General features: G+C 42.1%; 1 protein-coding gene across 1 annotated transcript in view; it reads left to right on the forward strand.

The window, feature by feature from the left end:
- The window catches only part of FARS2 (phenylalanyl-tRNA synthetase 2, mitochondrial), a 209,364-nt gene that overhangs the window by 38,064 nt on the left and 143,313 nt on the right, over positions 1–27,987 (forward strand). The window contains exon 4 of the mRNA XM_056854966.1: positions 1,237–1,368. Within this exon, the coding sequence (XP_056710944.1) occupies positions 1,237–1,368 (132 nt within the window). The remainder of the gene's footprint in view (positions 1–1,236; positions 1,369–27,987) is intronic.

A 27,987-nucleotide genomic window follows, 5' to 3' on the forward strand; every position in this document is an offset into this window, starting at 1 on the left:
ATGATACTTCACCTCAAAGCTCTAGCCAACTTCTCCAAGTAGTAGTTAAATAGCATAGGGGGCAAAATGAGGCATATATACTCTGCATATATTCCATGGAGCAGAGCAGTAGCCTCCCCACCCCACACACACACCTAATGAAATTGATCAGCCCAATAGGATCAGATTTGTGTTGCCTGTGTTTGTGTCACCTGCCATTTCTTAATTGACACCATTACATTTCTTCATGTGATGCTGTGCGGTTTCCTCATTCTCCTTATAAACCCTTGCTCTGGCAGACGTTTTCCCTGAACTGAGACAACCAGCAAGTGCTTATTTCCTCCTCCCAGCTCGTGTTGCTGTTTTCCTGTCATCCAGCCTTTCTATTCCTTGCCCCTCATTTTACACACTTGTTCATCTGGGTAAAGATTATGCTTTGAATTTAACAATGTGCGGCTTTACCTTTGACACAAGGCCTCAGAACTTCACTATTTTGTCAAACCCAGCCTCTGGTGTGTGTGTGTGTGTGTGTGTGTGTGTGTGTGCGCGCGCGTGTGTGTGTGTGTGTGTGAGGAGGTGTATGGAAATGTCCCGTGCCATTTGGTTAATGGAGCTTGTTATGTATATGTTTGAACTATATCAGTACTTTATATATAGTGTTTATTCATTATACAGGTCTATAAAATATTCATACAGCGGCACAAATCAGAAGAGAATAGCTTTGTGTTTAAAGTGGGTTGCACTAATAGTACCCCCAAAAAAAGCCACCTGTGGAGATTTATTTGCCAAAAGAGGTCATTAAGGTAATAGCGGTGGAAAAAATAGAATTGTAAAATAATAATAATAAAAAGATTTAGCTGTCTTTCTGGGGAGCTGTTAGTCATTTCCAGTTACCGAGCATAACAAAATTACCTGCTTTGCCCATGATCTTGGCTCATTTTCCTTCTATGCCAGGTGGTTACTAGAGTTTGACAAGTGATTGATTTGGTTTTAAAGGGTGACTGAATTGCACAAAGTGTTTTTCATATTAGAAAAGACATGGCTATTCCCCCCCACCCATATTCTCAGACATATTGCCTCACACAAATACAAAAGTATTGTAAATTGGTTAGCTTGTTATTTATTTTTCATAGATTAATCCATGTAATTGATGTCATTAACTGAAGGGCAAGTTTTACTTAAGGTGGGAGAAGTAAGCTTTTTAATCATTTATCCTTTTTATTTATTTATTTTGCTTACATCTTTGTTTTTCAACAGGGCTTGAGATTAGATGGGTGGACTGCTACTTCCCATTTACTCACCCTTCCTTCGAGATGGAGATCAACTTCCAGGGAGAATGGATGGAGGTTTTAGGTTGCGGGGTCATGGAGCAGCAGCTAGTTAACTCAGGTATGAAAGCTCTTTTGCTTCATTGACATCTCTATTAACAAAGGCTTTCCCCCGCAATCAGTTTCATGGTCCAGCACGTTGCATCTGCTTGCAGCGCACACTTGCCTCCACCCACAGATCTATGTTAGTTAACGGCGATTGCTGACAGCTTAGAGACAGAGAGCAGACAGTTTGTGCTGGACTGTTAAGGTACCACATTTAATTGGTAAACCAGAAGCTTGACACCTTAAGACCAGTTGTGTAGCATTCAGTAGGAGAACACTTGAATTTGTTTTGAAAACTGAATAAAGTAAATGTTATACCATCTACCCACCGAAGTATGGTTATCCTTGTGCAGAATGCAGAGTTGCCAAACTTGAACACTTGAACACATGAAGCTGCCTTATACTGAATCATATCCGTGGTCCATCAAAGTCAGTACTGTCTACTCAGACCGGCTGCGGCTCTCCAGGGTCTCAGGCAGGGGTCTTCCACATCACCTACCTGCCTAGTCCCTTTAACTAGAGATGCCGGGGATTGAACCTGGGACCTTCTGCATGCCAAGCAGATGCTCTACTGCTGAGCCACAGCCTCTCCCCAGCTTCTGTGGAATGGCCCCAGGCTATATATTGGGCTTTGTGTTAAGCTAAGACCACACACCAAATGCCAGACTTAGAGATCAATTTCAATGTAAGGGGCTCAGCTTACAATTCTTCTTCACACAGAGACTGAATTTTTAAAAAAGATGCATAGAACAGGTCCATCCAGGGTAGCTGGCCAAGATATCTAGGATCGGAAGCTCCAAGTTCAAAAGCGGTATACTCTTGATCATCATGGGCTGCTGGCAAACATCAAGGAGTGGTGATCTTCGTATTGCACTGCTCATTAACTTCTCAGGGGAACCTGGGTGGCCACTGTCAGAGACTGAGTACTGGGTTACATACATTTGTGAGTCTGGTCTAGAGTGGTATCTTATTGGATCCAACAAGCTTTTCCACGGTTGAAAAAGGGAAGAAGGGGGTCCCCTTTGATTGCCAAAAAAGCTATCCTGAGGATCATGCAAAAAACAATGTGGAATGGGGGGGGCTGTAGAAAGGGGGGTATTACGTGAGATTGATTAAAACACCTGGCTGGATCCAACCCTAGTGTTGAGAGGGTTACAGTGTATTCCTTTCTAACCAGCAGTGTTGTATAGTGATGGGCAAACTCTTCTTAGCTCAATCTGGAATTGGCTGCTATTCTGCCCCCCTTCCACAATTGGAATATAGCTTGCCCTACCCAGCCCAGTTCCAAAATTTAGCAACCCTGTTGTGCTCCTAATAATATCAAGAGCATAGTGGAGTTTCTGAATGTCCAAGAGTCCTCCCCTTGTCTACCAGCAGTGGCAGAGAACCAGATTTTTTTGTCACCCCTTCCATCTCATCTTTTTGGGGCCTGAAGTACTGTGACTGCAGGATTATAGGCACTGCGACCGCAAGAAATGTTGTTTTTCCAGGATGATGGACAGCACTCACTGTTTGCCCTGGGTACTAAGTGTCCTGGCATCAAGAATTTTGGAGGGGAGGGAGGGGGATAGACAATCTCCCCTTCCCTCTTTGCTCTTCTCCAGCTCAGACCTCAATTTGAGTTAGGAAGAGCTTTCACTACCATAACGTTTGCCTCGGATTGGTGGTGAGCATTGTCAGCTGCCAAAGTAATTGCAAACTTAAGTAATCCTGTAGTGTTAGTTGCATTGCAGTTTGTAGGAGATGGCAAGTATTTAGAACAGTGGTTCCCAACCTTTTTTTGACCAGGGACCACTAGGACTTTTTTGTTCGGTGCAGGGACCCCAAGGTTCAAAATAAAAATTCCGAGAATTTGAAAATAAACTTTAATCATTACTGTTAGTTAAACATTAAATTTAGAATAATTTTTGAATATATATATTTTATAATAGAGAACTGTTAATTGAAAATATTAATTTATTGTGGGTTTATAACTTTGTTTTGTGGACCTTAATTTAGTTCTCGTGGACCCCTGGGGGTCCATGGACCCCCGGTTGGGAACCAGTGATTTAGAATGTGGTGTATAACTGAAGAGTGGGACAATAATCCAATTGCTTTAGAATATTTTGTTAAAGGACAGTTTTTCAAAATGCTAATTTTATTCTATAGGGATTTACTGAATAACAGAATGGAAACCAATAATAAACCAATAATTTGTGGTTGTTATACCCTCTCCAAGTCATCTTCAGGTATAACAGAACATGGGAAGAAGATTGGGGATGTCTCATTGTTCTGGGCACAAGCAGCATTTTCCTTTTACATTGCTTCTGCCTGCTCTAAAGCAATGATATAAGAAACTCTTCCTCTGACTTGGAAGCGTTTCTCTTGTCGTTTTGAACAGGATGCCCTTGCCAGAAGGCCACGGGGGGCATATTCTGCCAGTGACAAGGTTTGTGGAAACTTGGAAACCAACCTACCTCTCTTAGTAGGTGAGACCATGCCCCGAACTTATTTTCTGTTGCCTGGTCACGTCCACAGTAGGAGGAGATCAGCTAAATGCTAGTTGGACTTGCAGTCCTGTTTTGCAAACCTGTGACAGGCCTGGCAAAGAAGATTCAAAGTTCATTCTGTGATATTTCCAACTCTCTCTGCCTGTGACCTTGGAGAAATGCTGCCCGCCAAAGTAGACTGTACAGGGCTAGATAGATCAAAAGGCCTGACTCAGTATAAAACAACTTCACATATTTATGTCTTTTCAAGTTACCGTAAGTGCTTGACATCATGCAGTGTTTGGTTTAGACCTCAGCTTTACCTTTCTGGATTGCTCCCAATGCTTGATTGGAGTGGACAAGAAAACCAAGAGCAGAAAAATGCAATCTCAGAAACTGCATATCCTGAGAAGAAGGTTAAGAAATTATTTATTTTTTTGGGGTGACCTTGACTTCAGACCTCTCTCTTCTGGGAACCATGTCCTCAGTTGTCATTGATTGATTAACTACTGATTAAAACATATTTATTGGGTTTAGAGTTGCCAACAGTGAGGAGAAAAAATGGCTTATCTATTTCATAGAAGCTTAATGTGTGGAAAAGGGCAGGCAAAGCTTTCCATGGCATGGAGGTAAATAACATAACCTGGTAAATAACATTCCATCCAGCCTGTAATAAGGGAACGGGATACTTCTTCTCCAGATTGTTGGCAACCCTAATTGAGGTTGGTTAGGAGTGGCATGGCATTTAGGAAGCTATAAAAGAGAAAGTCATTCTATATGCACAAAAAGTTATGAACTTTAGAAACTGAACTTCTAAGACTTAAGAGGAATGTCAAACTTTTATGGCCTGTGAGAAGGTAATCATTTTTAAAAGAAAAGAATGACGTTAGGAAATAATTCCCTTGGAGAATGCCTTTTTAAACATGGTTGCCTTGTTATCTGTATACACACAATAATAGAAATATGGTAGGATCTTTGGAGGTTAAATCAAAAAGACAAGATTCCCTCTCCCTAGTGAGTGAAACATCAGAGTTTAGTAGCATGTTCCTTATGATGAAGAGAGTTTGTACCTTGGAGGAAAACCTGAGGATATTTCAGGTTCCAGTGAAGTTGCCTCAGTTCTTTGATGTTTTCAATTTTGAACATTTAGACTCAAGTGAAGAATTTTGTTACCGGTATACCGTTTAATGCCTTATAGAATCTATGCCGGGGCCTATCATCCTTTGTGTTCTTAAGATAATGCTGTACAGAAGAGTATTTCACCGAGAAACCTTTCTTTGATCTATTGAGAAACCTTTCCTTGATTTTACTTACATTTGAATAGAACCATGTTCTGAGCCAACGAATAGTCAAAGAACGACAAGAGCGAATGCTTCAGTAATGTCACTCGGGCCTCCTTCTCGTTCATGGGGCTTTTTCATTGTTAGATTCCTTGGTTAAACAGTCTCTAACCTTTTGTGTCTGGTTTTGCATATTGTTCTAGCACCATAACTCAGCATCCTAACTCTCCAGTGTCTAATGCTGAACTTCACAATACCTGGCACAAATTGATAGTGAGGTGCGGGGGGGTGGGGGTATGGAACGTTTTGACCAAAATAAAGCAAGTTCTATTCCTTTGGTTGCCTCACTCATTTAGATGTTTTGCAGTGTGATCCTAAGCTGTGTTACACCCTGTGATGGATAGGTTAGGTCCCACCCCTCCCTAAGAGCAACCAATGTGAGCTGAAGGAATATTAGCGAGAGACAGTTGGAAAACAGCAGTTAAGAGAGCAGTTGAGAGTTGGCAGCTGGGGTGTAAGAGGGAAAAAGAGTATGTCTGACTGAGTGAAGCTGAGGCGAAGATCAGCTTAAAGCTAAATGGAAAGAAAAGTCAGTTTCTAGCAAAAGATCCTAGATGCTGGAAAAAGGAAACAGTTCAAAAGTTCAAGGGAACAGAAGAATGTTGTAACCTCTACCTTACTTTCTTCAGTGATGTTCAAACTACAAATGTTAATTCCTTGTTTGTTTAACCCTGTGGTGCTGTGTGTCTCAGGGAAAGAAACACACACCCCAGTGAGGATCTCAGTCTATATATGTTTTAGGATATGAATAAATGGTGGCAGCGTGTGAATGGAATAGTGCTTCCCAGTTGGAAAAGGATGCTTTGTCTAGCAAAGATCATCTGCTCCCATTTGGGAAACCTACAGGCAAAGCAAGAGGTGTGGGTTGTACTTACATGTTCCCCAAAGGGTAAAATTGATGATATAGGATTTTGAACAAATTGGTGTGCGTAGGAGGGAACTGAGAGAGGGAAACCTGTTGAACAAACTTAAGGGGACAATGTACAGGATTTCATGAAGGCCTTATCTATTGGCCCGCAAGTTGCTTCTGGCAAATCTGGAGCGTTCGCAAGTGCTAGAGGTGTGTCTCGTATGTTGATGACCATTAAGATTTAATGGTTCACACAAGTCATATACAGCCTACAGTCTTGCTCACGTTAACTATTAATGGTAATAAAATGGCCCTCGGCTTGAATTGTGCGCTTCACCGTTAAGCAATTTTAAGTTTGTCATGTCCAAACCTTCCATCACACGTAATAAGTAATTAACCAGCAGCTAATGGAAAAGGCTTGCTAATGTTACCTTGTGGGCATAGTTTTCCTTGTTTAATTTATGAATCTGTTTCAAATCAGGTTTGAGAGATGTAGTCTTTTGATGCATAGATCAACCAGCAGGGCGTGTTCCAATGAAGAGAGCTTTTCGTGCCTCACATTCAGTGCCTTAATCCTTTTCGGATGGTGCCTTATGAATGGCAGAGAAGTAGTCTGGCAGGTGCTGCGTAGAGCCTGATTCACAAGCCCATTCCCCCAGTGCGGGGGTGGTGGGAAGCAATTATTCAGTAATGCTGCAAGGAACATAGTGCCACTCTGATTTGACATGTGTGACCACTCCATCTTTATTGAATTTGGAAGTGTCTGTGCAGTTCAATGGAGCAGGTCAGTGATCGGAATGTGTGTGAAACCACTCCAATGACAGTAAGCACAGATTCCATCCAAAGCTTCACAATATTGAGCACCCATCTATTGGGCACCTCTTGAGAACATCTAGACTGACCCTCTGAGAAGGCCTCCTTCTAGCACCGATTTAGATTCAGATTTATTAATACGGCATGTGCCAATAAAACAACAATACAGATATTTGAGATAAAAGCAATAAATACTTAACTGTATCAAAATAAAACAGTTCCTGTCTTAAAATAAAATATTAATTGTGACACTTTATGGTCATTTATACTGGGGAAATTTGTGTTTGGTTTGCTGCACAGTTTTCAGCTCCGAATTCTCAAACATCATATGCATGAGAGCCCCCCCCCATTCCAGGGGTACCTTTTGATTAATTATGCATCCCCAGTGAATCACGGAGCTTCTGAGTCCCTCCCCCTGCAGCCTTTTGCACTTTACTTGAAGGGGACGGGTCAGCTCTTAAAGGGACTATGTGTGCTTTTCCTGGTTATTCCTCCCCACCTTTCTTCAACAGCTCCCTTCCGGGAGTGCCTTCAAACCTTTGCAACCTCTATTCAGTGTCTTCCTGCACATTTCACGACGGTTTAACTTTCTCTTTTGAGCTTTGCTTTGAGGGAAGGGGTTGGATGGGAGGTCTGTAAAATCATGAATAATGCAAAGGAAGCCTCGAAGCAGTTCAGCGGGGACTGTGAAGTAAATACCCCTGCATAAATGGCCTATGGTTTTGAACTATTAGCTATACTCAACCTTGCAAGGTAGACTTTGATCGCTGTTTAACAAAATTTAGCTACCTGCTTTAATCTCTGAGAGTTCCCTTTCTATAAAATTCATTATTCTTCGGATCTGACTGCAGTTTTACTAAGGAGACCTTCTAGCACCATACTAGACTGAAACAAAGCAAGAGGGTAGAAATCTTGGGGAAATTCTTAGATGAAACTCTGTAGCGCCCTTGTGATCTGACACATAGGGAAGAGATTAAGAGAAATATCCTAGAGAAACAGAGATTGTATGACCAAGCTTTCAGCTGTCTTTCTAAAAACTGTTTTAACCAAAGGCAAGAGGCGAAATGTGTAGCTTAGTGAATTCACGTCTCCACTATGGAAACTGTTGTTTTGTTATTTTTGCAACATTTTGGGTAAACGGTGTACTTATGAAGGAGGCAAAGAAGTGGTGGAGTAGGAGAGATTTGGAACAGCAAGCTGATAACATCTTGTTTTGTTCAGTCATTCACTTGAGTGTGTAGAACCTACCCTAGGGCAGGAGAAGGCTCAGACAAGCTATTAAATACCTGTATTAATACACTGAAAATATTTGTATTTCTCATTTGTTTCTGAAGATGCCGTTCACAAATGTTGCCGTTGTGTCATGGCTCAATGGTAAAGTGGGTGCTTTCCTGGCAAGATGTCCTGGTTCAGTTATTGGCATCTCCAGCTAAAGGACAGCCGGGCTGGGAAAGGCCTCTGCCTGAGACCTTGGAGAACCCACCGCCAGCCAGAGAAGAGAGTTCTGCGCTAGGTGGACAGATGGTGTGACTTGGATAAGGAAGCTTGAAATGTTTCAGCACATTCGCACCTGCTCCCTCACCCGAATTTAAGGGATCGCTTTCCCCTCCTAAATAAAATAAAACTTCTGCTCTTCCCTGACTTGAACCGCAGCGTGCATTTAGGTATGGGATTGCTAGCACCCCCCCCTCTTTAATTTTCTTCTTTCACCAGCCAGCCGTGCCCTTGTCTGATACTTCTCTTCCCACCCCCTTCATTTAGCACACCATTAATCTGTGGCAGTGGTTGCTCTCCTGCTATCTGTTGCTCATGGCTACACCCACGTACAGTGTGTTAAAAGCATATGCATCATTTGTTTTCTTCCTTTCCTTATAATTTGTCTTTATGCCCGTCTTTAATTTATGGCTGTATTTCTTAATGCTCGCATTTTTTGAGCTTGTGTTGTCTTAAAAGAAGCCTAGAATGTTTTGGAAATCTTGGCTTCTCCGTTTGTATAATTTCTGACACATCCATTATGTATGCTGCAGTTTGGTATTCTGTGGAAGAATTAATATAGTCTTACTCACAATCCGTGTGTGTTTGCATAGGAAGAACAAATATTGCCTTGTTGTGCGACAATTCAATTACATCTGTTTCTGGGAAGCGAGTTATTTGTTTGAAATTGTTTTAAATGGACAGCTTCTGAAAGTTGCTGTTCTCTTAACTCACCTGAACTCTTGCTGAGATTTTAGTCTTATCCAGCTTTGTATGAGCTTTTGCACAGAGAGTGGACAACGCTACTAGTTGGGCTGGGCTTCTGAACACAAAGGTTGAGGTCTGGGATGCAGATAAAATTCTGCAGCGGAGCAAGGAAAACTTGTATGCACAGTGATGTAAAGTGGAGAAACCATCTCTTTAACTGCAAGAATAAATTGTAACTTCTTAATAATGAAGAGCCTTGAGCTGGATAGGCCAGGATAGTCCAATCTCATCAGATCTCAGCAGCTGAGCAGGGTTAATATTTGGATGGGAGACCACCAAGGAAGTCCAGGGTCACAACGCAAAGGCAAGAAATGGCAAACCACCTCTGAACGTGTCTTGCCTTGAAATCCCCACCAGGGGTCTGTGTAAGTCAGCTGTGACTTGAAGGCAAAAGAAAAAGAAAAAAAAGAATACTGGGAAGGCCAGGAGGGAGTGGGGATGGTGGACCAAATTAGCAGGAGGTAACATCACTTAAAAAGTAGTCTGACTTCCAGATGTTAATGCCATGCAAAAACTCCCAGTGGTCTAATGGAATATACCGCCAGTGAGCAAATGAAGTCAGGCTTTCCCTAAAGAAATGCCATCTAGGCATCCATGTCCATTGCTTAAACTGTGAACTCTGTGGGGCATTAACTTGGATGAAAGTTCTACAGACTGCCCTGAACCTATCAGAGAGACAAGGTATAAATAAAGATAGTATAGTATATAAGACCAGCGTAGTATCCGGGTGACCTGTGTTTACATCACTTTGCCATGAAGATAACTAGGTAACCTTGGGCTAGTCACTCTGTGTCAGCCTAACCTACCTCTCAGGGTAGTTGTGAGGATAAATTTGAGAATGGTGAGCCATGTGTGCAGATGTCACCCCAGTTCTAGATTTTATTATCTCAGCCTCCATATGTGTCAACCTTGGTTCTGAACCAGTGCTTTGAGGCCATGGTCAGGTAACTAAGGCAGAATAAACTGAAGCTGAATCCAGACAAGACAAAAATAATGCTGGTCAGGAAGGCTGATTTCTAGAGGGATTAGATCCACTTGCCTTGGAAGAAGTAGAGTTGGCTTTTGCAGAGCAGGTTAAAAACTAAGGGGTTCTTATGGGTTCAGCCTTTTTGTTTGAAAAGTATGTTGGCACAGTGGCCAGAGTGCCTTCTATCACCTACCTCTGTTTCACCAGCTGTCTCATTTTATAGACTCAACTGATCTGGTCAAGCTGATTCATGTTTTGTAACCTCACATTTGGACTACTGTAACACACTCTACATTGTGCTGCTCTTGATGACAACTCACAAACTGCAATTGGTCCAGAATGCAGCTGCCACATTTGTTGTTGGGGCTAGTGGATAGGAACATACCTAGCCCATTTTGAAACAGGTACACCGGCTGCCACTTTGTTTTAGAGTTCAGTTAAGGTTCTGGTTATGACCATTAAAGCCCTTCACATCCTGGGGCCCACTTGTCTGAAGGATCGTCTCCTCCCGCATGATCCCATGAACCAACTACAGTGGTCAGGTTGCCACCTGTTTGCTTTTCCCCTACTGAAGGTAGGTCACCTGCTATTGACCACAGCTCAGGCCTTTTCCATTGTGGCTCCCACACTGTACAATGGGCTCCCTAAAGTGTGAGGGAACCCCCCTTGTTGGAGATCTTTAGCAGGTGTTGCAGGACTGGTTGTCTGCCAGAGTGTATGGCAGGATGCTGAAAGTGTGTGGACAGCAGTGCCGGCATCCATTAAAGAGGAAGGGGTATTCAGGGAGTTTATTTGGTTTTATTCACTCATGTTTTATTTATTATTTGTAAGCCACTCGAGCCAAGAAGGAAGGTAGGGTATAAATATTTTAATTAAATAAATAATACGTCTGGCCTCAGAGATAATTCTATGATTTTTTTAGAGAGGGCCTGGATTGGACCACGAAATACAAAAAGCCATTCACTTAAATGAATAAGTCAGCTTACGTTTTGAACAGGAAACAAACCAGTCATTACTTCACCACAGGTAAGCAACTTGAGATGGCTTGGGGCAACTAAGACTATAGTCAGTGGACAGTTTGGAGGAAGACATGGCCGATCATTTCTCATGAGAGATGCTGTGTGTAATGAGTGGGTGAATTGTGTGAAAAGGTTCACATTGGTGAAATTTTTAAAATTTTACTTGATTTATACTCTGCCTTTCTCCCCAATGGGGACCCAAAGAAGCTTCCATCATTATCTTCATTTTATTCTCACAACAGCCCTGTGTAGTAGGTTAGGCCGAGAGTGTGATTGTCCTAGGTCACCCAGCAAGTTTCCCATGGCAGACTGCGGTTCTGAATCTGGAGTCTCCCAGATCAAACACTCTGACCACCGCACAATACTGGCTCTCATACTGAAGATGGGCATGAAGTGGGGTGACATATACGGCGGAAATTGTTAGATTTCTTTCAGTGATTCAAAAACTATGGAGATGTTTGATTTAGGAAGCATTTGAAAGGTGTCTGAGAAGGGGGCAAACAATAACACTTGTACCATCTCTGTAACAGCCTCCTATCTGTTCAGATCACAGAGAGGAGCTCCTTTCTGAGTGCCCCCTCTGAGCAGTCAGGCATCCCTCTGTCGTGCTTGGACTGCACTTGGGGTCAGGATCTCCCCTCCCTTCAGCTTCCAGTTGCCACAGCTGAGAAGGAGAGACACAGCCAAGCACCCCCTCAATGTACCTGCACAGAGGAAGAAGTCCCACAGAGACTTGACAGTCACTGGTTGCTGAGCGTAAGATTGGCATTTCGGAAAGGGGGATATTTTTACTTTTAGCCACCACACCCTGAAGGTAAAGCAGCAGCCAGAGCAGCTGGGGGAAGGGCAGAAAAACATCCTGTGCAAGCATATAATACTAATTCTTTCAATTTGGAGGCCACGTGGAGTGGTAAGGTGCCAGCGTGGTATAGTGGTTAAGAATGGTGGACTCTAATCTGGAGAACTAGGTTTGATTCCCCACTCCTCCACATGAACAACGGACTCTAATCTGGTGAACCGGGCTTGTTTCCCACTCCTACACATAGATTCAGCTGAGTGACCTTGGGCTAGTCACAGTTCTCGCCGAACTTTCTCAGTCCCACCTACCTCACAAGGTGTCTGTTGTGGGGAGGGGAAGAGTAAGCTGCTTTGAGACTCCTTAAAGGTAGAAAAAAAGGGGGGTGTATAAAAACCAACTCTTCTTCTAAGGTGGGGTTACAATCATTTCAATACATTCCATTAATGCAGAGAAAAAGCCATTGTGTTGATGGCCTGTCTTTTTTGAGCCCAGAGCAAAGTTGACGTTTGACCCAAAGACTTTCCAGCTCACACAGGCTCTACACTAACCAGCCAGATAAATAACATTTGTCCTCATTTATCCTCCTGGCATTGGTGTTTGGTATGGTGCTAACTCTTTTGAATTATCTACTGGCTTAATTCTTCCAAAACCAGAAATGGAAGATAGGTATTGGGTTGAAACAATAGCATCTCATCTGAGAATGAATAACCCAATACTAATGGTAGAAAAAAGACACTGGAATAGTTTGACAGGCCTGTCTTTGCTGGAACCAAAGAACATTTGACCTACAATAAAGGGTAGAGCCCGACAAGCAGCACAAATATTTATTACCAGCATTCGCCCATTTCATATGAATAAGTCAATAAAAAGTGTCATCTGCTCCAGATGCTTAAAAGTATTTTTTCCACCTAAATAGCACCACTGAATTATTAACTGATTTTAAAGTGATGTCTCATTTTTCATGAGCACTTCAGACACAATTAGGTTATGCAATCCGAAGATTATGTAAGAAGCTCCAGTGGATTAAGGTCTGTATTGCAAAGAAGTTGCAGAGAGCCTCAACGCTGAATAGTGCTGGCAGCACAGGAGCTGCTGCAATATATAATACTTTTCTGAATGACAAAAGTAATGGTATTTTGGTAGCATTGCAGAAATTTTCTAGCGTTTAAGTGGGTTTTTTTTAAATGCTTGTCTGAATAGACCTGACATTCAGAGGGGGTTTTCCCCTTCTTCAGTGTCTATCTTAGTCAAGGGGGGTGGGTGGGAAGGAAGCTGTTTCCAGGCTGGTTAGCACAACTTGTTTTTTTTTTAACCTCCTTGACAGCATATTCTGGCAGCCCATGGCAAGTCTGACCTTTGATGGCTCGTTGTCCTCTTTTGCGACTTGAGTAGGGCAGGAGAATAAACTTGGAAGAAAACTTCTTTCTTCCTAAGCCTTAAATTTGACCATGGCCTTATGAACTGCAGAATCACAATCTTGCAGGGTCTGGAAAAGATCAGAAGCACTACTGATCCGATTCCTGCCCCGAACGTAGCAGTTTTGTAGCCAAATTCCCAATGTAGTTATTCACCACTCATGGATGGGAGGAAGAAATGTGAACTGTAGGGTCAGCCAAATTTCCTCCTGGCTTTGCACTGCAGTAGATATGCATACCAACAAACCAAGCGTTGGCACAGCCAACGTGTGCAAGACCTGAGCAAGGCTGTCCAGGATAGGACGTTTTGAAGGACACTGATTCATAGCGTCACCATGAGTCATGTAACGCACGTCACACTGAAGGCTCCTCATGACAGGAGGTTGACATCTGGCCTCACCAGAGAGAAGCACAATGCACCCAGGCACATGGACAGCAGCATCCCCAAGGCACAGAAGTACACCCCAGGTCTTAATTGCACATGTCGAATGCCTGGGCACGGACCCCGGATGCCTGGGGAAGCCATGGGGCTGCATCGCTCACTGAGTTCCAAGACAGGGAAGCCAGAGGAGGAGACTGTTGTCAAGCCTGCACTGTTGAGATGGTCATATCTGTCCTGCCATGCCTTTTGTGGCCCAGTGATCACTGCTTTTATAAACTTTTTGTAAACGTAATTTTTTAAAGGCAAGTTTAATTTTTTTTAAATTATAAGCCTCTTGGTGAAATATTGGCAGGTATGGGAATAATATTTACTTGGTGGTAAGATCTTCCCATATTTTCATGAGGAAGCCAAGGTGGCCACTGAATCTTCATGTACAACAAATCTATGCCTACTGTTTTGCCTGATAATGAAACTTGAGGCAGTATGAATGGAGCAGAGATATTCTTATGCCTGTAATATCTGTAATATACAGGTTATTTTATTCAGAGTCCCTCTGTAATATACAGGTTATTTTATTCAGTCAATTTCAGCAGTGAAAATGGTAATTTTGCCCAACTTCACTTTGTTTCAGACTTTACAGATATAATGTTGGTAATGATATAGGTGAATATTAATTACCTATATCAATATGGGGGAGGAAAGGCTGCATGGTATAGCCCGATCTCATCAGATCTTGGAAGCTAAGCAGGGTCAGTACTTGGAAGGGAGACCTCCGAGGAAGACTCTGCAGAGGAAGGCAATGGCAACTCAGCTCTGCTTCTCATTTGCCTTGAAAGCCCCTTGCTGAGTTCATCATAAGTCCTGGATGGGAGACCACTAAGGAAGACTCTGCAGAGAAAGGCAATGGCCAACCGCCTCTGCTTCTCACTTGCCTTGCTGGGATCGCCCTAAGTCGTCTGTGACTTGATGGCACTTTACACACACACACACGTCAATATGACAATTTTGCCCAAACTTAATTTATTTAAGACTTTACTTATATCAGTTTTACCAGTTTACTTTTAAAAAGTGGCAGGACTTTTATTCACAGTAATTACAAAAAAAAAAAAAAATAGACTGAGTACAAAAAGTTCTTTATGGATACATTAGTACCAGAGAACTGGATATACCTATTACAAGACTCTGTTATGAGGCTTGTCAATTAAGACAAATGTTGGTGTTATAAAACATGAAAATGGGCTCCACTCTGTATTTGTGGAAAGCACTGAGCTGAACACAGTATTTTATTCAATCCATCCCTTTTTACCAAAATCTTTCCTTAACGCTTTAACAAAAAGCTACTGTGCATATTTGGAAAATGGACTGCATTCATGGAATACCATCTCCTATAGTAACAATTAGAAGGAATGCAGCTATTTTAAATAGTATGGATTATACCTGCATAAGGATTTAGTTGATTTAGGCAACCTGTTAGGACTGAAAAATTGGTTTTTATATCACAGGGCAGAAAAGTCGTTTGAGCTAATCTATATCACCTCTTTAGCGAACCATTGGGTTTCTAATAGCCACTGAGACTCGGCATTCTCATTTTCTGCTCTATGGAGGCCAAGTCAGGGTATCCTTTTTGCATTTGCTGTCCAGCAAAGGAATCTTACAGTGGAAGTATAAAGTATATCAGTGTGTTCCTGACAGTGACTCAGCAGCCTGGGGGTCCTTTTGCTGATTCAGCTTTTGTACTGCTTTTCACTGGATTTGACTTATTTTCCTGCCAAGTATTTGTTCTGTAGTGTGCGTGCGTGTGTGTGTGTGTGTGTGTGTGTGTGTGTGTGTGTATATATATATATATATATATATATATATATATATATATATATAAAAGTTTATTTTAATTGTTATCAGTTGCTTTAATTTGTTTTTGTTAGCAGCCTTGTGAACCTTGCCAGTCAAAATGTGGGATATCAATATTTTAATTAGTAAATAAGATGCAGCCTGACACTGTTTTAATAGAGGTACACTCTGTATTGCTAATAGCTTTAAAATATATGTTGGTCCTGTGGCAGAATATGCGAGAGGGTTTTCCTGCTGGTCTCTAGAATTAAATTCATGGCTACTACTGGCAATCTATCTGTCTAGTACATTGTTATCCTGCTCTTCCTCCAGGGATTTAAGAGTGGCATAAGTGGTTCTCCCACTCCCATTTTATCCTCAAAACTAGCTTGTGTCATAGGAGTCTGAGAAAGAGTAATCAGCCCAAAGTCCACCCACTGAGCTTTATGGAAGAGTTGGTATTTAATATCAGATCCCTTGGATCCTCCACCTCAGATCCCTTGGTCCAACACTGTACCACACTGGCTTTCAACCTTGCAACTTTATCTACGGACCCAATGTTGGTTCTCTTGGGCTAAGATTTGCAGTTTATACTTGAAATTATGATACACTTGCCACAAGCATGGTGCAAGAAGGCAGAAAACAGCCAACTTTTCCCTGCACATCATGATTGTGAGAACAGGCCCTGTGTAAACTGAGATGAAAAAACTTTCTTCGCTGCAAGTAATTAACTAATAAAGTATAATACTTCTTTCCTTTGTGCCAGTGAGTACTTTTCTCATTTTTTTAACGAAGGGTTTTAAAAAAATATCTTTGTATTGGTTTATTTTCTAGAACAAATTTTTGAGGGCTGGTGAGAACTAAGGATTATGGGGGGCGGGTGGAGTGCTAGAATTTGACTATGGCACATAAAACATTTCGCTAATAAATTATTCCAAAAGATCAGGTACACGAAAGGGAAATTCATCCGGTGACTCATAGCACTGCAGACTTCATTAGCCAATTCCTTTCTGTACTGTCAATGACTGGAATCGTAAAACTTCATTGACAATAAATTCTTCCTACAGCATTGTTGATTCATGAGGCCTTTAATGTGCTACAAATTTGATAGTAGTGAACATGAACAATAATAGTGAACATGAAACCCACATGCAGATTGTCATGTTTGATAATTTGACCTGCAAACCTTTTGCTACATACGCATGCTGGAAAGCCCTGTTGAATTGCAGCTTCACACCCCACATATATGCATCCACCCCCCCATTTAATATTGACAGATGTTGTCGAAGGCTTTCACCATCAGAGTTCATTGGTTCTTGTAGGTTATCCAGGCTGTGTGACCACAAAACGCAGCATACAAACAAGGATAAAAGAACATGAAAGATACTGCAGACTTGGCCAACCTGAGACATCAGCAGTGGTTGAACATGGACTGACACAAACAGGACACAGGGTCTTATTCCAAGACACTGAAAGACTGGACAATTCTACCAACTATTTTGTCAGATTGCACAGAGAAGCCATTGAAATTCATAAACATTAGCACAACTTTAACAGAAAAGAAGAGAGTTTAAGAATGAATAAGGCTTGGCTTCCTGTCCTGAAAACCTCCAGACTAACAAAGACTACAGTCCACAATAGCCATACGGATTAGCTTTGGATTTCACACATTAACAGATCACTTCGGGATACAATGGTTCCATATTAACATACCACACCCTCAGCACATTATCTTGATACTTACAGGACAATGATTAGCACATTACCTTTGATACTTTTTGCAGGACAATGATTCAGCTCAAACCCAACCCCTTTCTGACTATATATTACTCTTCCTACACACTTGACACTGAGAGACATTGTCCTTCAGTGTTACTCCTCTGAAGATGCCTGCCACAGCTGCTGGCAAAACGTCAGGAAAGAAAATACCAAGACCACGGTTACACAGCCCAGATAACCTACAAGAACCAATTGACAGATGTTATTTGTGCGCTAATTGCAACGTGGAAGTTCTTGCTGTGTGAGAATTTTCTAACAGGTGAGGCAATACCTAGTTACATGTATACAACTAAAGAGGTACAGACATCCAGGCAAACTTAACTCCAGTTGCTCCATTTGCCTTGGGGTTGTTGAAGCAAAATATGGATCATACATCTCAAAATCAGACGGACTTCACAGCCTGCTCTGCAAGCTGCCTTCTATGATCACAGGCAGAGGTTTTCCTCAGTTCTGGTGCCTGAGATCGTTTATAACTGGAGCTACTGGAGACAGAACCCAGGACCTGTAGTATGTAAAATGTCTGTTTGCTACTGAGCAATGGGTGTTTCCCATTCAACTGCATGTTCTGTGGAGCCCATCAAGTCCTGTATTGCTTGCAGGGCTTTCCCAGACCTCATAGGTTGTTACATATTCTTTAACTGGATATGTCAGTTATTTTTAAGTGCCCCTGCAGTTACTACTGTTACTATTGGCAGACAGTCACTAGCTGTCTGCCAATACTGAAACACATTGAGTTGCATGGAGTGTAGTACAGCGTTGTCCGAAAGAGCAAACAAAACTGAAATGTCCTTCATGCTGTCTGAAACTCCAAGTCTCTTAATTTTTCTCTAATGGGTTGGCATTCCAGGCATGGTGTTTTTCCAGTGTGGTTGGTTGCCATTTTTCTACCATGGTAGATGGCTTTTGACATGGCATGCAGGCTAGCTGTGGAACCGTTAAGGTGACTGGCATCAAGGAAGTTGCTATAACAAAGGAAAAGCAGTGAGAGGGGCTTTTTGATAACGTTTGTTTAGCAATCAAATATAGTTTTCTTTGTCCACCTCTCCCTGTGCACTTCTGTGTGCTTCAAAACGATGGCTTTTTAAACAGATTTTTCTACCTGGCCTTCTACGGATTATAGCAAAGGAATCTTGAGTTAAATAATTTCCATTTAACCACTTGAGAATTGTGGCTTGTTATCTGTTATGTCAGTATTTATTTAAAAGGGGACAAATTTTAGATTTATACCACATTCCATTATACGGCTTGGCTGCTAGGAACTGATGCCTGAAGCACTTGGGATATTGCTGTTAACATTTTTATGAGACAAGTCAACTGCTTGGTGGGTACTGCTGCCACATGATGAAAACACTTGCTGTGGTAGCTTGCCTGAATTGACATTTCACACAATCAAGCTAGTGTGTGTGTGTGTGTGCAGCTATCTTCGTACAATATGATGTGGTGTATGCATCAGACCTTTTGACTCAGCTTCATGAGTCCTTTTGACTCAGAAAGCTGCTGTAATAGCCGTATATGTCACAACAGGAGTTTGCATCTTCTGCTATTGGTTTGGGCCTGACAGTCATAAGTGTAGGGTTGCCAACCTCCAGGTACTAGCTGGAGATCTCCTGCTATTACAACTGATCTCCAGCTGATAAAGATAAGTTCACCTGGAGAAAATGGCCGCTTTGGTAATTGGACTCTATGGCATTGAAGTCCCTCCCCTCCCCAAACCCCACCCTCCTCAGGCTCTGCCCCAAAAACCTCCCGCCGGTGGTGAAGAGGGACCTGGCAAGCCTAGATGAGTGTGGGCAAAACTGGCTTAATCTATTTAGTTGTACTGTGTTAAATTAAGGCCTGCAGAGTTATATAGTGGGTATTCTGGAATCAATTGAGATGTCGCGTATTCTTTATATACTCCGTAATGTTAAGTTCCTGAATATAAGGGTGGTATGGATTTTACAAAGTTAGACATGCCTTGCTGTGACAGGCTTGCAATATTGATACACAGCTATAGTGAAGACTGCATGTGTAAAAAGAGAGAAAATAATTGAGAGTGAGTGATAAGGTGGAAAGTTTAAGGAAGGGGCAGGTCCTTAGCTATTTCTTGAATTGGCTAGTTGAGAGGATGATCCAGTGGAATAAGGATGAAGACAAGAGATGAAGGACCAAATCATATTCTTGGGTTAGGGACAATTGTATTGGAGTGATATAACAAAAAAGAAAGATGGAGAAAAAGCTGAGAAGGAAATGTAGATATTTGTAAGTAAGAAGGGTGAATACACAAAGTAAATACACAGAGATCCAGGTAGCATTTGTAGAGTTCCAGAGTAGCATGATGTTCAGCAGGTGCTGTCCCCAGTCACTGCAGTACTGTGAATTAGAAGCGACCACTTGCTGATTTTCCTCCCTTAATGCTTTTATTTATTTATGTTTCATATTTGTAGTCTGCCCTCCCCAGCAAGCCGGCTCAGGGCGGATTTTCAGGGGATATAGCACTGCTACAGTCTCTTTGCTCCAGAGCCTCGGGAGGTGCCTGCCGGGCAGTGCCGGATTTATGTATAAGCTAAACAAACTGTAGCTTAGGGCCCCACTCTCTTGGGGCCCCCAAAAAAATTTAAAGGAAAAAACCACGATGTACATTTCCAAAATATAAGATAAAAAATAAATAAAATAAAACCTACATACAGCAACAGTGTTTTGTGTTGTGTAGGCTCCTATGATGTAAGTAATGGGCCCCGCCTGCTAGCCTGCTCCCTAAAATATCACTGGTTTGCTCATTTCTGTATATAGGGTGCCTACATTCTGCATGGACTGGTTGCATGGCAACATGTAGCATGCAGCTGCAGACTGCAGTGCAGCACAATTGAATGTAGGTCAAGCTGTTGTACCTGTTATCTGGACATATAAAGGGCCCCATTACCTTCAATAGCTTAGGGCCTCATCAAACCTAAATCCGGCCCTGCTGCCGGGTAGTAGCCACAACATTTATGTAGAGCTAATGGGACACAAAATGAGGGCGGATCTATATTTCCATTCTGCTTTCAGGCTACCTACACCACAGAGCCAGACATCTGTGCATGTGCAACCCTGCAAAGTCAAAATCCAGCCACTAGCTGCTAATTGCCTTTTAAGGTGATTCATGTGCCATCTGCCAGCTCCTGGGATTGTTGTAATGAGTTGTCACTCTTAGAAGGCAGCCTTCCCGCATAGCATGTGTAGTTTTCATGTTGGAACACTGACCTAATGCAACAATGAGCTGACAGCAGCCCTGTCACATGCAGAAATTAAGCACAGAACAGTTTGGTTTGTGCCTTTATGTTTTTAACCAGCAGGAGGAGAGTGTTCTAAAATACTCACGGCGCTGACTCACGTCTTCCTTGTTATGAGCTCCCCCACGGTGACAAACTTAGTATATTTGTCAAAAAATATAGTCCTTTTTGCTTTTATTATTGTCTTGCCTATTAAAGCCCCTCATTTGTAGCACAAGCAAAACAGAACATAAATATCCAGTATGGTGGTTTCGTGAGCAGTTTGTTCAGCTTCACAAGCCTAACGTGCCTGGAGTCAGACGAAAGAGAAATAAGAGCTGTAGGACTTGTCGTAACTGATTGGTCAGTTTTTCAGAAAGCCTGTCATAAGCCTGCAACAACAACGGGTCTCTCTCCCCACCCACTTGCCTCACAAGAAAGATTAAAAAACACAGACGCCTCCTAGCAAAACTAGCCATGCTTTAGAATAGGTAGGGGCTCTGCCAACTTTTCCCAAAGGAAGCATGATTCCATGCCTTGTTCTAACCCTTTCTCGATTTAATGATACTGAGGTCAAGCGTGCCCTCAAGTTGCAACCAACTCATGGCAACCCCGTGAAGTTCCACCTCATGGGACTTTCAGAGCACAAGATGAGGTGGTTTGCCATTGCCCTCCTCTGTGTAGCAGCCTTCCTTCCTCGGTGGGTCTCCCATCCAAGTACCAGCCCTGTGCTCAGTTTCTGAGCTCGGATGAGATTGGGCTACGGTAGTCTGGCCTGTAAGGGCTGCTATACTGTTACTACTTAACATTAGGTGCAGAGATATTTGTCTCTGGAATATTTTATTTGAACAGCTCCAGTTTGTTTAGAGTTGGTTTATAAAAATCCTTCTGAGTATCATCTATTCATCTACTACTTTAGTTGCTACCAGATTAGGAACACATGCTTATTTTTCTCAGTATAACCAAAAAGGTGTATCCAGTATCCTGGACATTATTTTCTTCTTCTCTGTCCCACCCCCTGCCATTCTTGGTGTGTGTAGGCTGGTTTTATTTGCTTTTGTGTGTATATTTTTGCTCAGGTATCTCTGCTAGAATATTCAGAAACATATTGGGATGAAGACATGTGTACCATTTTAAGTGTGATAGAGTATGTTAAACACACTCGCTGCATTCTAAGGCGTTTGTTTTCAGGCTGTGTATTCAAATCTTTCCCACCACACTTAAAATCTTACATCTGTCCAGAGAAGCTGTCCTGGGGTAAATTTTAACAATTTGATAACATAGATTCTTCATTAGATGCAATCCTAAGGTAGCTGTCACGACTTCACCCCTTTTGTTATGCCTACATGTGTCTCCGAAGGACATGCAGCTGCCAGCAGCAAAATGGACATATATCAATGAATACTTGGTTGTTTAACGCAAGCAGCTTTCCAATTTCTCATCTCTTCACTTTATTACACGGATCCCCAACCTTTTTGAGCCTGCAGGTACCTTTGGAATTCAGACACAGCGTGATGGACACAAAAGTACTGCTGCCAAAGCAACATTTTAAAAGTTTTGCATGGCCAATCAAATATCCGATGGCCAATCAGGAACCTTCCTGGGCAAAAGCCCCGCCTGCCCTGCCTACTCTCTAAAAACACTTTTTGGGCACCAGGAAAGTTGTCGGCAGGTGCCATGGTGCCCACGGGCACCACACTGGAAACCCCTGCTTTATTAAATCAAGAGTACTGTGATTGAGTAGCCAGAGGTTCTGTGGGATTAGGTAAAATGCTTTGATGAGCTCGGGGCAAATAATTTTTTTCAAAGATAAATCTATTTAGCAAAACACAAAATAAATGTAAGTATATAAGTATTCAAAGTAGTAACTAGATCTGGAGCTTCTTTCCACCGTGGTTTTTGTAGTTGATTGCAGAGGCACAAGTACAAATAATGCATGGATTGCATCAGTTGTTCATGGTACACACCTGAATAAATCCTTATCTCCCCCCCCCCCCCCGAAACCACATAGAAGCAGAAAAGGCAAAAGAGGCGGAAAGACAGTCTCTGCTCCAGTAGCTGAAAATGTAGCATGGGAGGTGCCATATCTATTTTGTGGTTTGCAAACTTTTCAAAATGTTAACCTTTCCTTCCTGTACTCACACACATTTAAAATGTACAGCAGTCATTTTCATTCATTTGTGGATGGAACACGAACACAAGAGAGACCACAGCATTATATTCAAAAGAGGCAAATCAGGCCACTAACCAAATATGATTATTTCCCCTCGTGAATGTGAAACAGTGGAGGGCGCCACATACCCCAGATAGCATGGTTTGGCCTGAGAGCCAATGAATAAATTGATTTATTAATTTACAGCACGTTGTCAGGAGAGAGACTGGAACCCTGGTTTCCCTTCTCCCAAGGCAATTGCTCTGACAGCTGAGTTAAAAGGAGCAGCCTGTTCAACGGAACCTGGCAGCAGCCCTTTTATATTTATTTGTTTCAGCACATTCTGTAGCAAGGCCAACTTTTAATAAAGCCGTGCCGTTTTATTTCCAGGAGTCCTTTTGCTGCATTTATTCTCCAGTTCACTTGGACTCTTCGGGAAAGCTGTGAGCGTGTTATTAAAAACACACACACACACACACACACACACACACACAATAAAGGGGACATTTAAAAGTCCTTCTCCCCCCCCCCTCCTTTTTTAAAGTGGTCCTGTTCCCTGGTATTATGAGGTGATTAGAGTGGGACTTCAGTCAGCCCGAGCATTCCCCGAGGCAAGGTCTTGTCCCACCCGCGCATATAGCATGCCCCATCTGACACGAGGGAGGCTGGAGAATTGAGCGGAGGGGAAGCTGCAGTATGGCACAGCAGATGAACACCAGCGGTTACCATGGAGATCTCTAATACAGCTGAAGCTCAAAGAAAGGGCATTTGCCGAACCAGGGGAGCTCCACAGCAGATGAACGGGGGAACCAGCTGAATACAGAACAGGCCCTCCGCCCAGTTGTCCCAGATGGAGTTTTAGGGCGAAAACGCATGGTTGCTTGAGCCTCCTTTATTCCCTGTTTCAGCCAGGATTCAGCCAGGTTCGAACGCACGTTCGGCAAAACGCATGCGTTCGATCCTGGCTGAATCCTGGCTGAAACAGGGAATAAAGGAGGCTCAAGCGACCATGTGTTTTCGCCCTAATTTCCTTCTTGCCCCAACCCACGATTGCCCGTGAAATACGTTTGGAAAATAAACACCGGAGCGTGTCGCTATATGGCAGGCTGGCCCCCTGTCCCCAAAAGAAACAGGCATAGGTTTATAATATATTAATGGATGCCTAATGGCCTTGGAGGGGTGGGGGTCTGATGGCAGCCTTTATGAAGGCGTGTGCTCTTCTTGCCAGTGGGGCTTCAGCGAGGGCCGGTGGGATTTGTCAGCAGCATATGCGCTCCTGTTAATGATTGAAAAATTACCACAACAATTAGTCATGGATCGCTGAAGGCAAGGCCCCCAAACACTGCGGACAATGTGATTAAACCCATGTATGTGACAATTAACTCTCCTGAAGGTTTATCCACCACAGAGGGCCTTTTCTGCCAGGAGGGGAGTGGGGGGGGGGGGAAGTGACAGGCAGAAATAATGCAGCAGAATGGATCTGGTACAGCTGGCGATACCCATTTTAATTTGACACTGAATTAATCACAGATTAATCCCATTCTTATTGCACTATTGCTGTTGCTTCCTTATTTATATCCACCACCCCGTCCACCACTGAGGCATGACTGATTCAATTCCTGCCCATTTCATGTTTTTTTAAATTTAGAAAGCAAATCCTTCCGTTACGCTATGTTTTTAGGTGGGCTGGGGAGCAATTATCTCATAAAACCTGAGCAGACACCAGATGTAACACATCTTGAATCCCATGAGGTATCACAGTTGAGTGACCCACAGCAAATGTTTTTTGCCCAATCTGCTGCTCATTGCATAGAGGGAGTATGAGAGAGAGAGAGAAATATTGTCCCATGTTTTTATCCACATACATACATTTGGGGTGTAGCTGTATGTGTATAACATGAAATTACAATGCCTATACCTAAAACACAACTGAAATACAATATGCTTATTTTAAACAAAGTATACTAATAGATAAAGTAATATATGTGTTTGGCTGTCAGTTCATCAGCTACATAGACACGTGTACACAGGCTAATATCTATATTTACATACAATGTCTATATAAATAAAGTACATTATTTTGTATTCTGTATTCTTGTATTACATTTTTTTAAAAATGTGAGAACGCTTGCACAATTGCTTCAGTGTCTAAATAAATGTGTACACTTGACGAGGGAAGCCATACAGAGCCACCCACAGTTTGTGTCCCCAATGTGCTATAATGGTTAAAGTGTCTGACTAGGATTGGGGTACCTGAGCTCAAATCCCCACTCAGCTATGAAGCTTACTGCATAATCTTGAGGCAGTCACACTCTTTCCCTTGGCCTAATATTCCTCGCAGTGTGGTTGTGAGGATCAAACGTTGGAGGAGAATTATGTATACCACTGTGAGCTTCTCCAAGGAAGATCGGAATAAAGATGAATGAATAGTTCTTCTTTGCCTGCATTATAATTACTATTTTTCATCTGTGTGTGTCTTCTGGCATTGTAGTTACAAGACTAAAATTCATTCATGCTAGATCTTTTTCCTTTGATCTTACTTCCATGTAGGAAAATGTATATGTACAATCACAGTAGATGAACACTTAAGTGTATATTCAGTGGAAAGCCACATTCCATTGCATATGTGGGTGGAAAAATAGACAATAAACAAGAACATCAGTTTGAAATTTTTTCTTTTTTAGTTGATTTACTGCCGAGGTGTCTGCCTGTGCCGTTCGTGTCACCCCATGAACCCTGCTGCTCTTGTGATCAATTCTTCTAGCAATCACTTCTTGGACTGATGCTGTTAATAGCGCTGATGCAAGAGCTTGGCAATGCAATGCATCCAATGTCAGTCTCTTATGTGATGTATCCATCAGAATGTGCAGGTGCAAAGGAAGCAAATATCAAGAAGTTCTGTGTTTTATAGTACAAGTTAGTCAGTTGAATGACCCGACCATGACCCCAGGAGACACTGTCTTTTCTCCAATACATGAGATGATTTAGTTCTCAGACAAGGCAAAAGCAGCCACAAACTGCAACAATCTGGCCTGCGGTACAGGCAGCTGCTGTGAAAATGGAAAGCTGTTTGATGTGATGTAATGCCCAAGGTGAATTTCACCTGGAAACATTGAGGTAATCGAATCAGGAGTTTTTCTTGGGTAATCGGGGAAGTTCAAGCACACCTTCCAATTGTATTCATGTTGAAGTTCTCATTATGCCTAGAAATAATACCTTTGTAGGGAAGTGGCCACGTGTAAAGTGGCCCTCTGGTTTATTGTAGTAACGGAATACATCAAATGGGTGAAGTGGACTGAGAAACTGGTAGGCTTACACAGGAGGATATGCAAAGATAATAAGTGAGAACTAATGTGCAAAGGAATGCAAAACATATCTGGATTAGTTATTTTCTAAAGTTCACATGAATGTAATATGCATGTAAATGGAGAACAATTCAATATATTGTCACATAAGGAGAAGTGACTGCCTTCTCAATTACTGTATTTGTAGTCTGGGAAGCATTACCTTTAAAATATGCTTCAGAGTAGGTTCAGATTTTTTACAAAAAGCTTCTAGATATGTTAAGGAGTAAGACCCTGCCTCAAGAATAAGCCAGCTTGTCACTGCAGAAATGTCATTGCTCATGAACTGAGTATTTCTTGATACTAGATGTATGCCTGCTTAGTGTGGGTTATGCATTTTTTTTTCTCCCTTCCAAAAATATTAGGAGAACCAATGTATATTGGATTGCTCTGCCCATCTTCAGGGGTCTTAGGGATAAGTGCAAGAATAGTCTGTACAGCCAACTTTCAGGCTATAGAAAAAAAGTATTTTTATGGGAAAGTGGTCTTCCTTTTCCAAGAGCATTTTTCATGTGCCTGGTTGTAGCATCCAGCAAAAAGTGTGACATCCATGCAAATATTTAAGAAATGATTGGATTTTTGCTTATTCTCTCCTTTGCCTTGTCTGTCCTCAACTGCAACAAATTCTAAATTCTCACAGCTGTGTTTGCTCACAATAACTCTGAATATTTTTTCTCCTCACAGATTATAATAGGAGTTTAATTTTTTTTTCCCATTTTTGTTTCCAAAACTTCATTAATTGTCATTTCATTTGTTTCCCGCTAATTTCATTTGGTTTGAGTGGAAAATGTATTTCCAGCTGTCGTTTCTTTCTTTCTTTTAATTTGGATGAATTTTACAGGGATTGTGCTCCCCCTGCCCCGAAAAGAAGAAGAAAAGTTGGTTTTTATATGCCGACTTTCTCTACCACTTAAGGAAGAATCAAACCAACTTATAATCACCTTCTCTTCCCCTCCCCACAACAAACACCCTGTGAGGTAGGTGGGGCTGAGAGAGCTCTAAGAGAATTGTGACTAGCCCAAGGTCACCCAGTTGGCTTCATGTGGAGGAGTGGGGAAACCAACCCAGTTCACCAGATTAGCATCCGCTGCTCATGTGGAGGAGCGGGGAATCAAACCCGGTTCTGCAGATTAGACTCCATAAGGAATCATATGATCATTTCACATCCCTTATTCATTCCTGGTTCTATCTCCCTCTGACTCTACATACCAGTACAATCTGAAGAAAAACCAGAGTACAGACCAGTAAAAAATCTTTTTGGGAGGGTTTTACGCACTATAAAGGCCTTGATGCAGCATAAGGACTTTGAAGCGGTCATCCATTGGGAGTTTTGTGCCTCCCAGACTTACGCATGCCCCTTTCGTCTAAGAATTAGAGTTCACGGAGAGTAGCAATGGCTTCCTTCTCCTCCTGTGCTGTTGTCTCTTCCAGAGAGTGGCCCGTGGAGTGGCTAATGGCTCCATTTGCAAAATCATATTACTTGCATTGCGTTTTGTACGTTTTGCAGTGGAACCAATAGCCGCTTCACAGGGCGGTTTAAGGTACCTGGGAGGTCTTCAACCCCATCTGCTTGTGTACCATGATTGTGCTGAGAAAAGAGCACATGTGAGTTTGGAGTTGTTGCTCAATAAACACAAGGACTTTGTAATGTATAAAGATGACTGACTTCGTGTTTACATGAGAATCCTCTTAGGGGAACAAGCGTATCCTCACGTTTTCATGGTACTTGAATAAAAAATTTCCAAGATGCCACAGTGTCCAATTATGTTTTAATTCACAAACATTTATTAACTGCAAAACGGGAACCCTTTCTCCCATTTCTCTGAAATCTAGCAGAGGCACGGTCTCTGAAATGAAATAGCCAGAAATGTGTTTGTTTTTAACTTGAAAATAATAGAAACAAAATGAAATGGATTCAGTCATGGTTTTGATTCATTCATTGTAACAATGCAAGTATAACCAAATTGTTTGGGTCCCCCCCCCACTTGTTAGTTCACTTGTTTTGAAAC

The sequence above is a fragment of the Euleptes europaea genome, chromosome 8, assembly GCF_029931775.1.
Source record: "Euleptes europaea isolate rEulEur1 chromosome 8, rEulEur1.hap1, whole genome shotgun sequence".
Classification (NCBI taxonomy): domain Eukaryota; kingdom Metazoa; phylum Chordata; class Lepidosauria; order Squamata; family Sphaerodactylidae; genus Euleptes; species Euleptes europaea.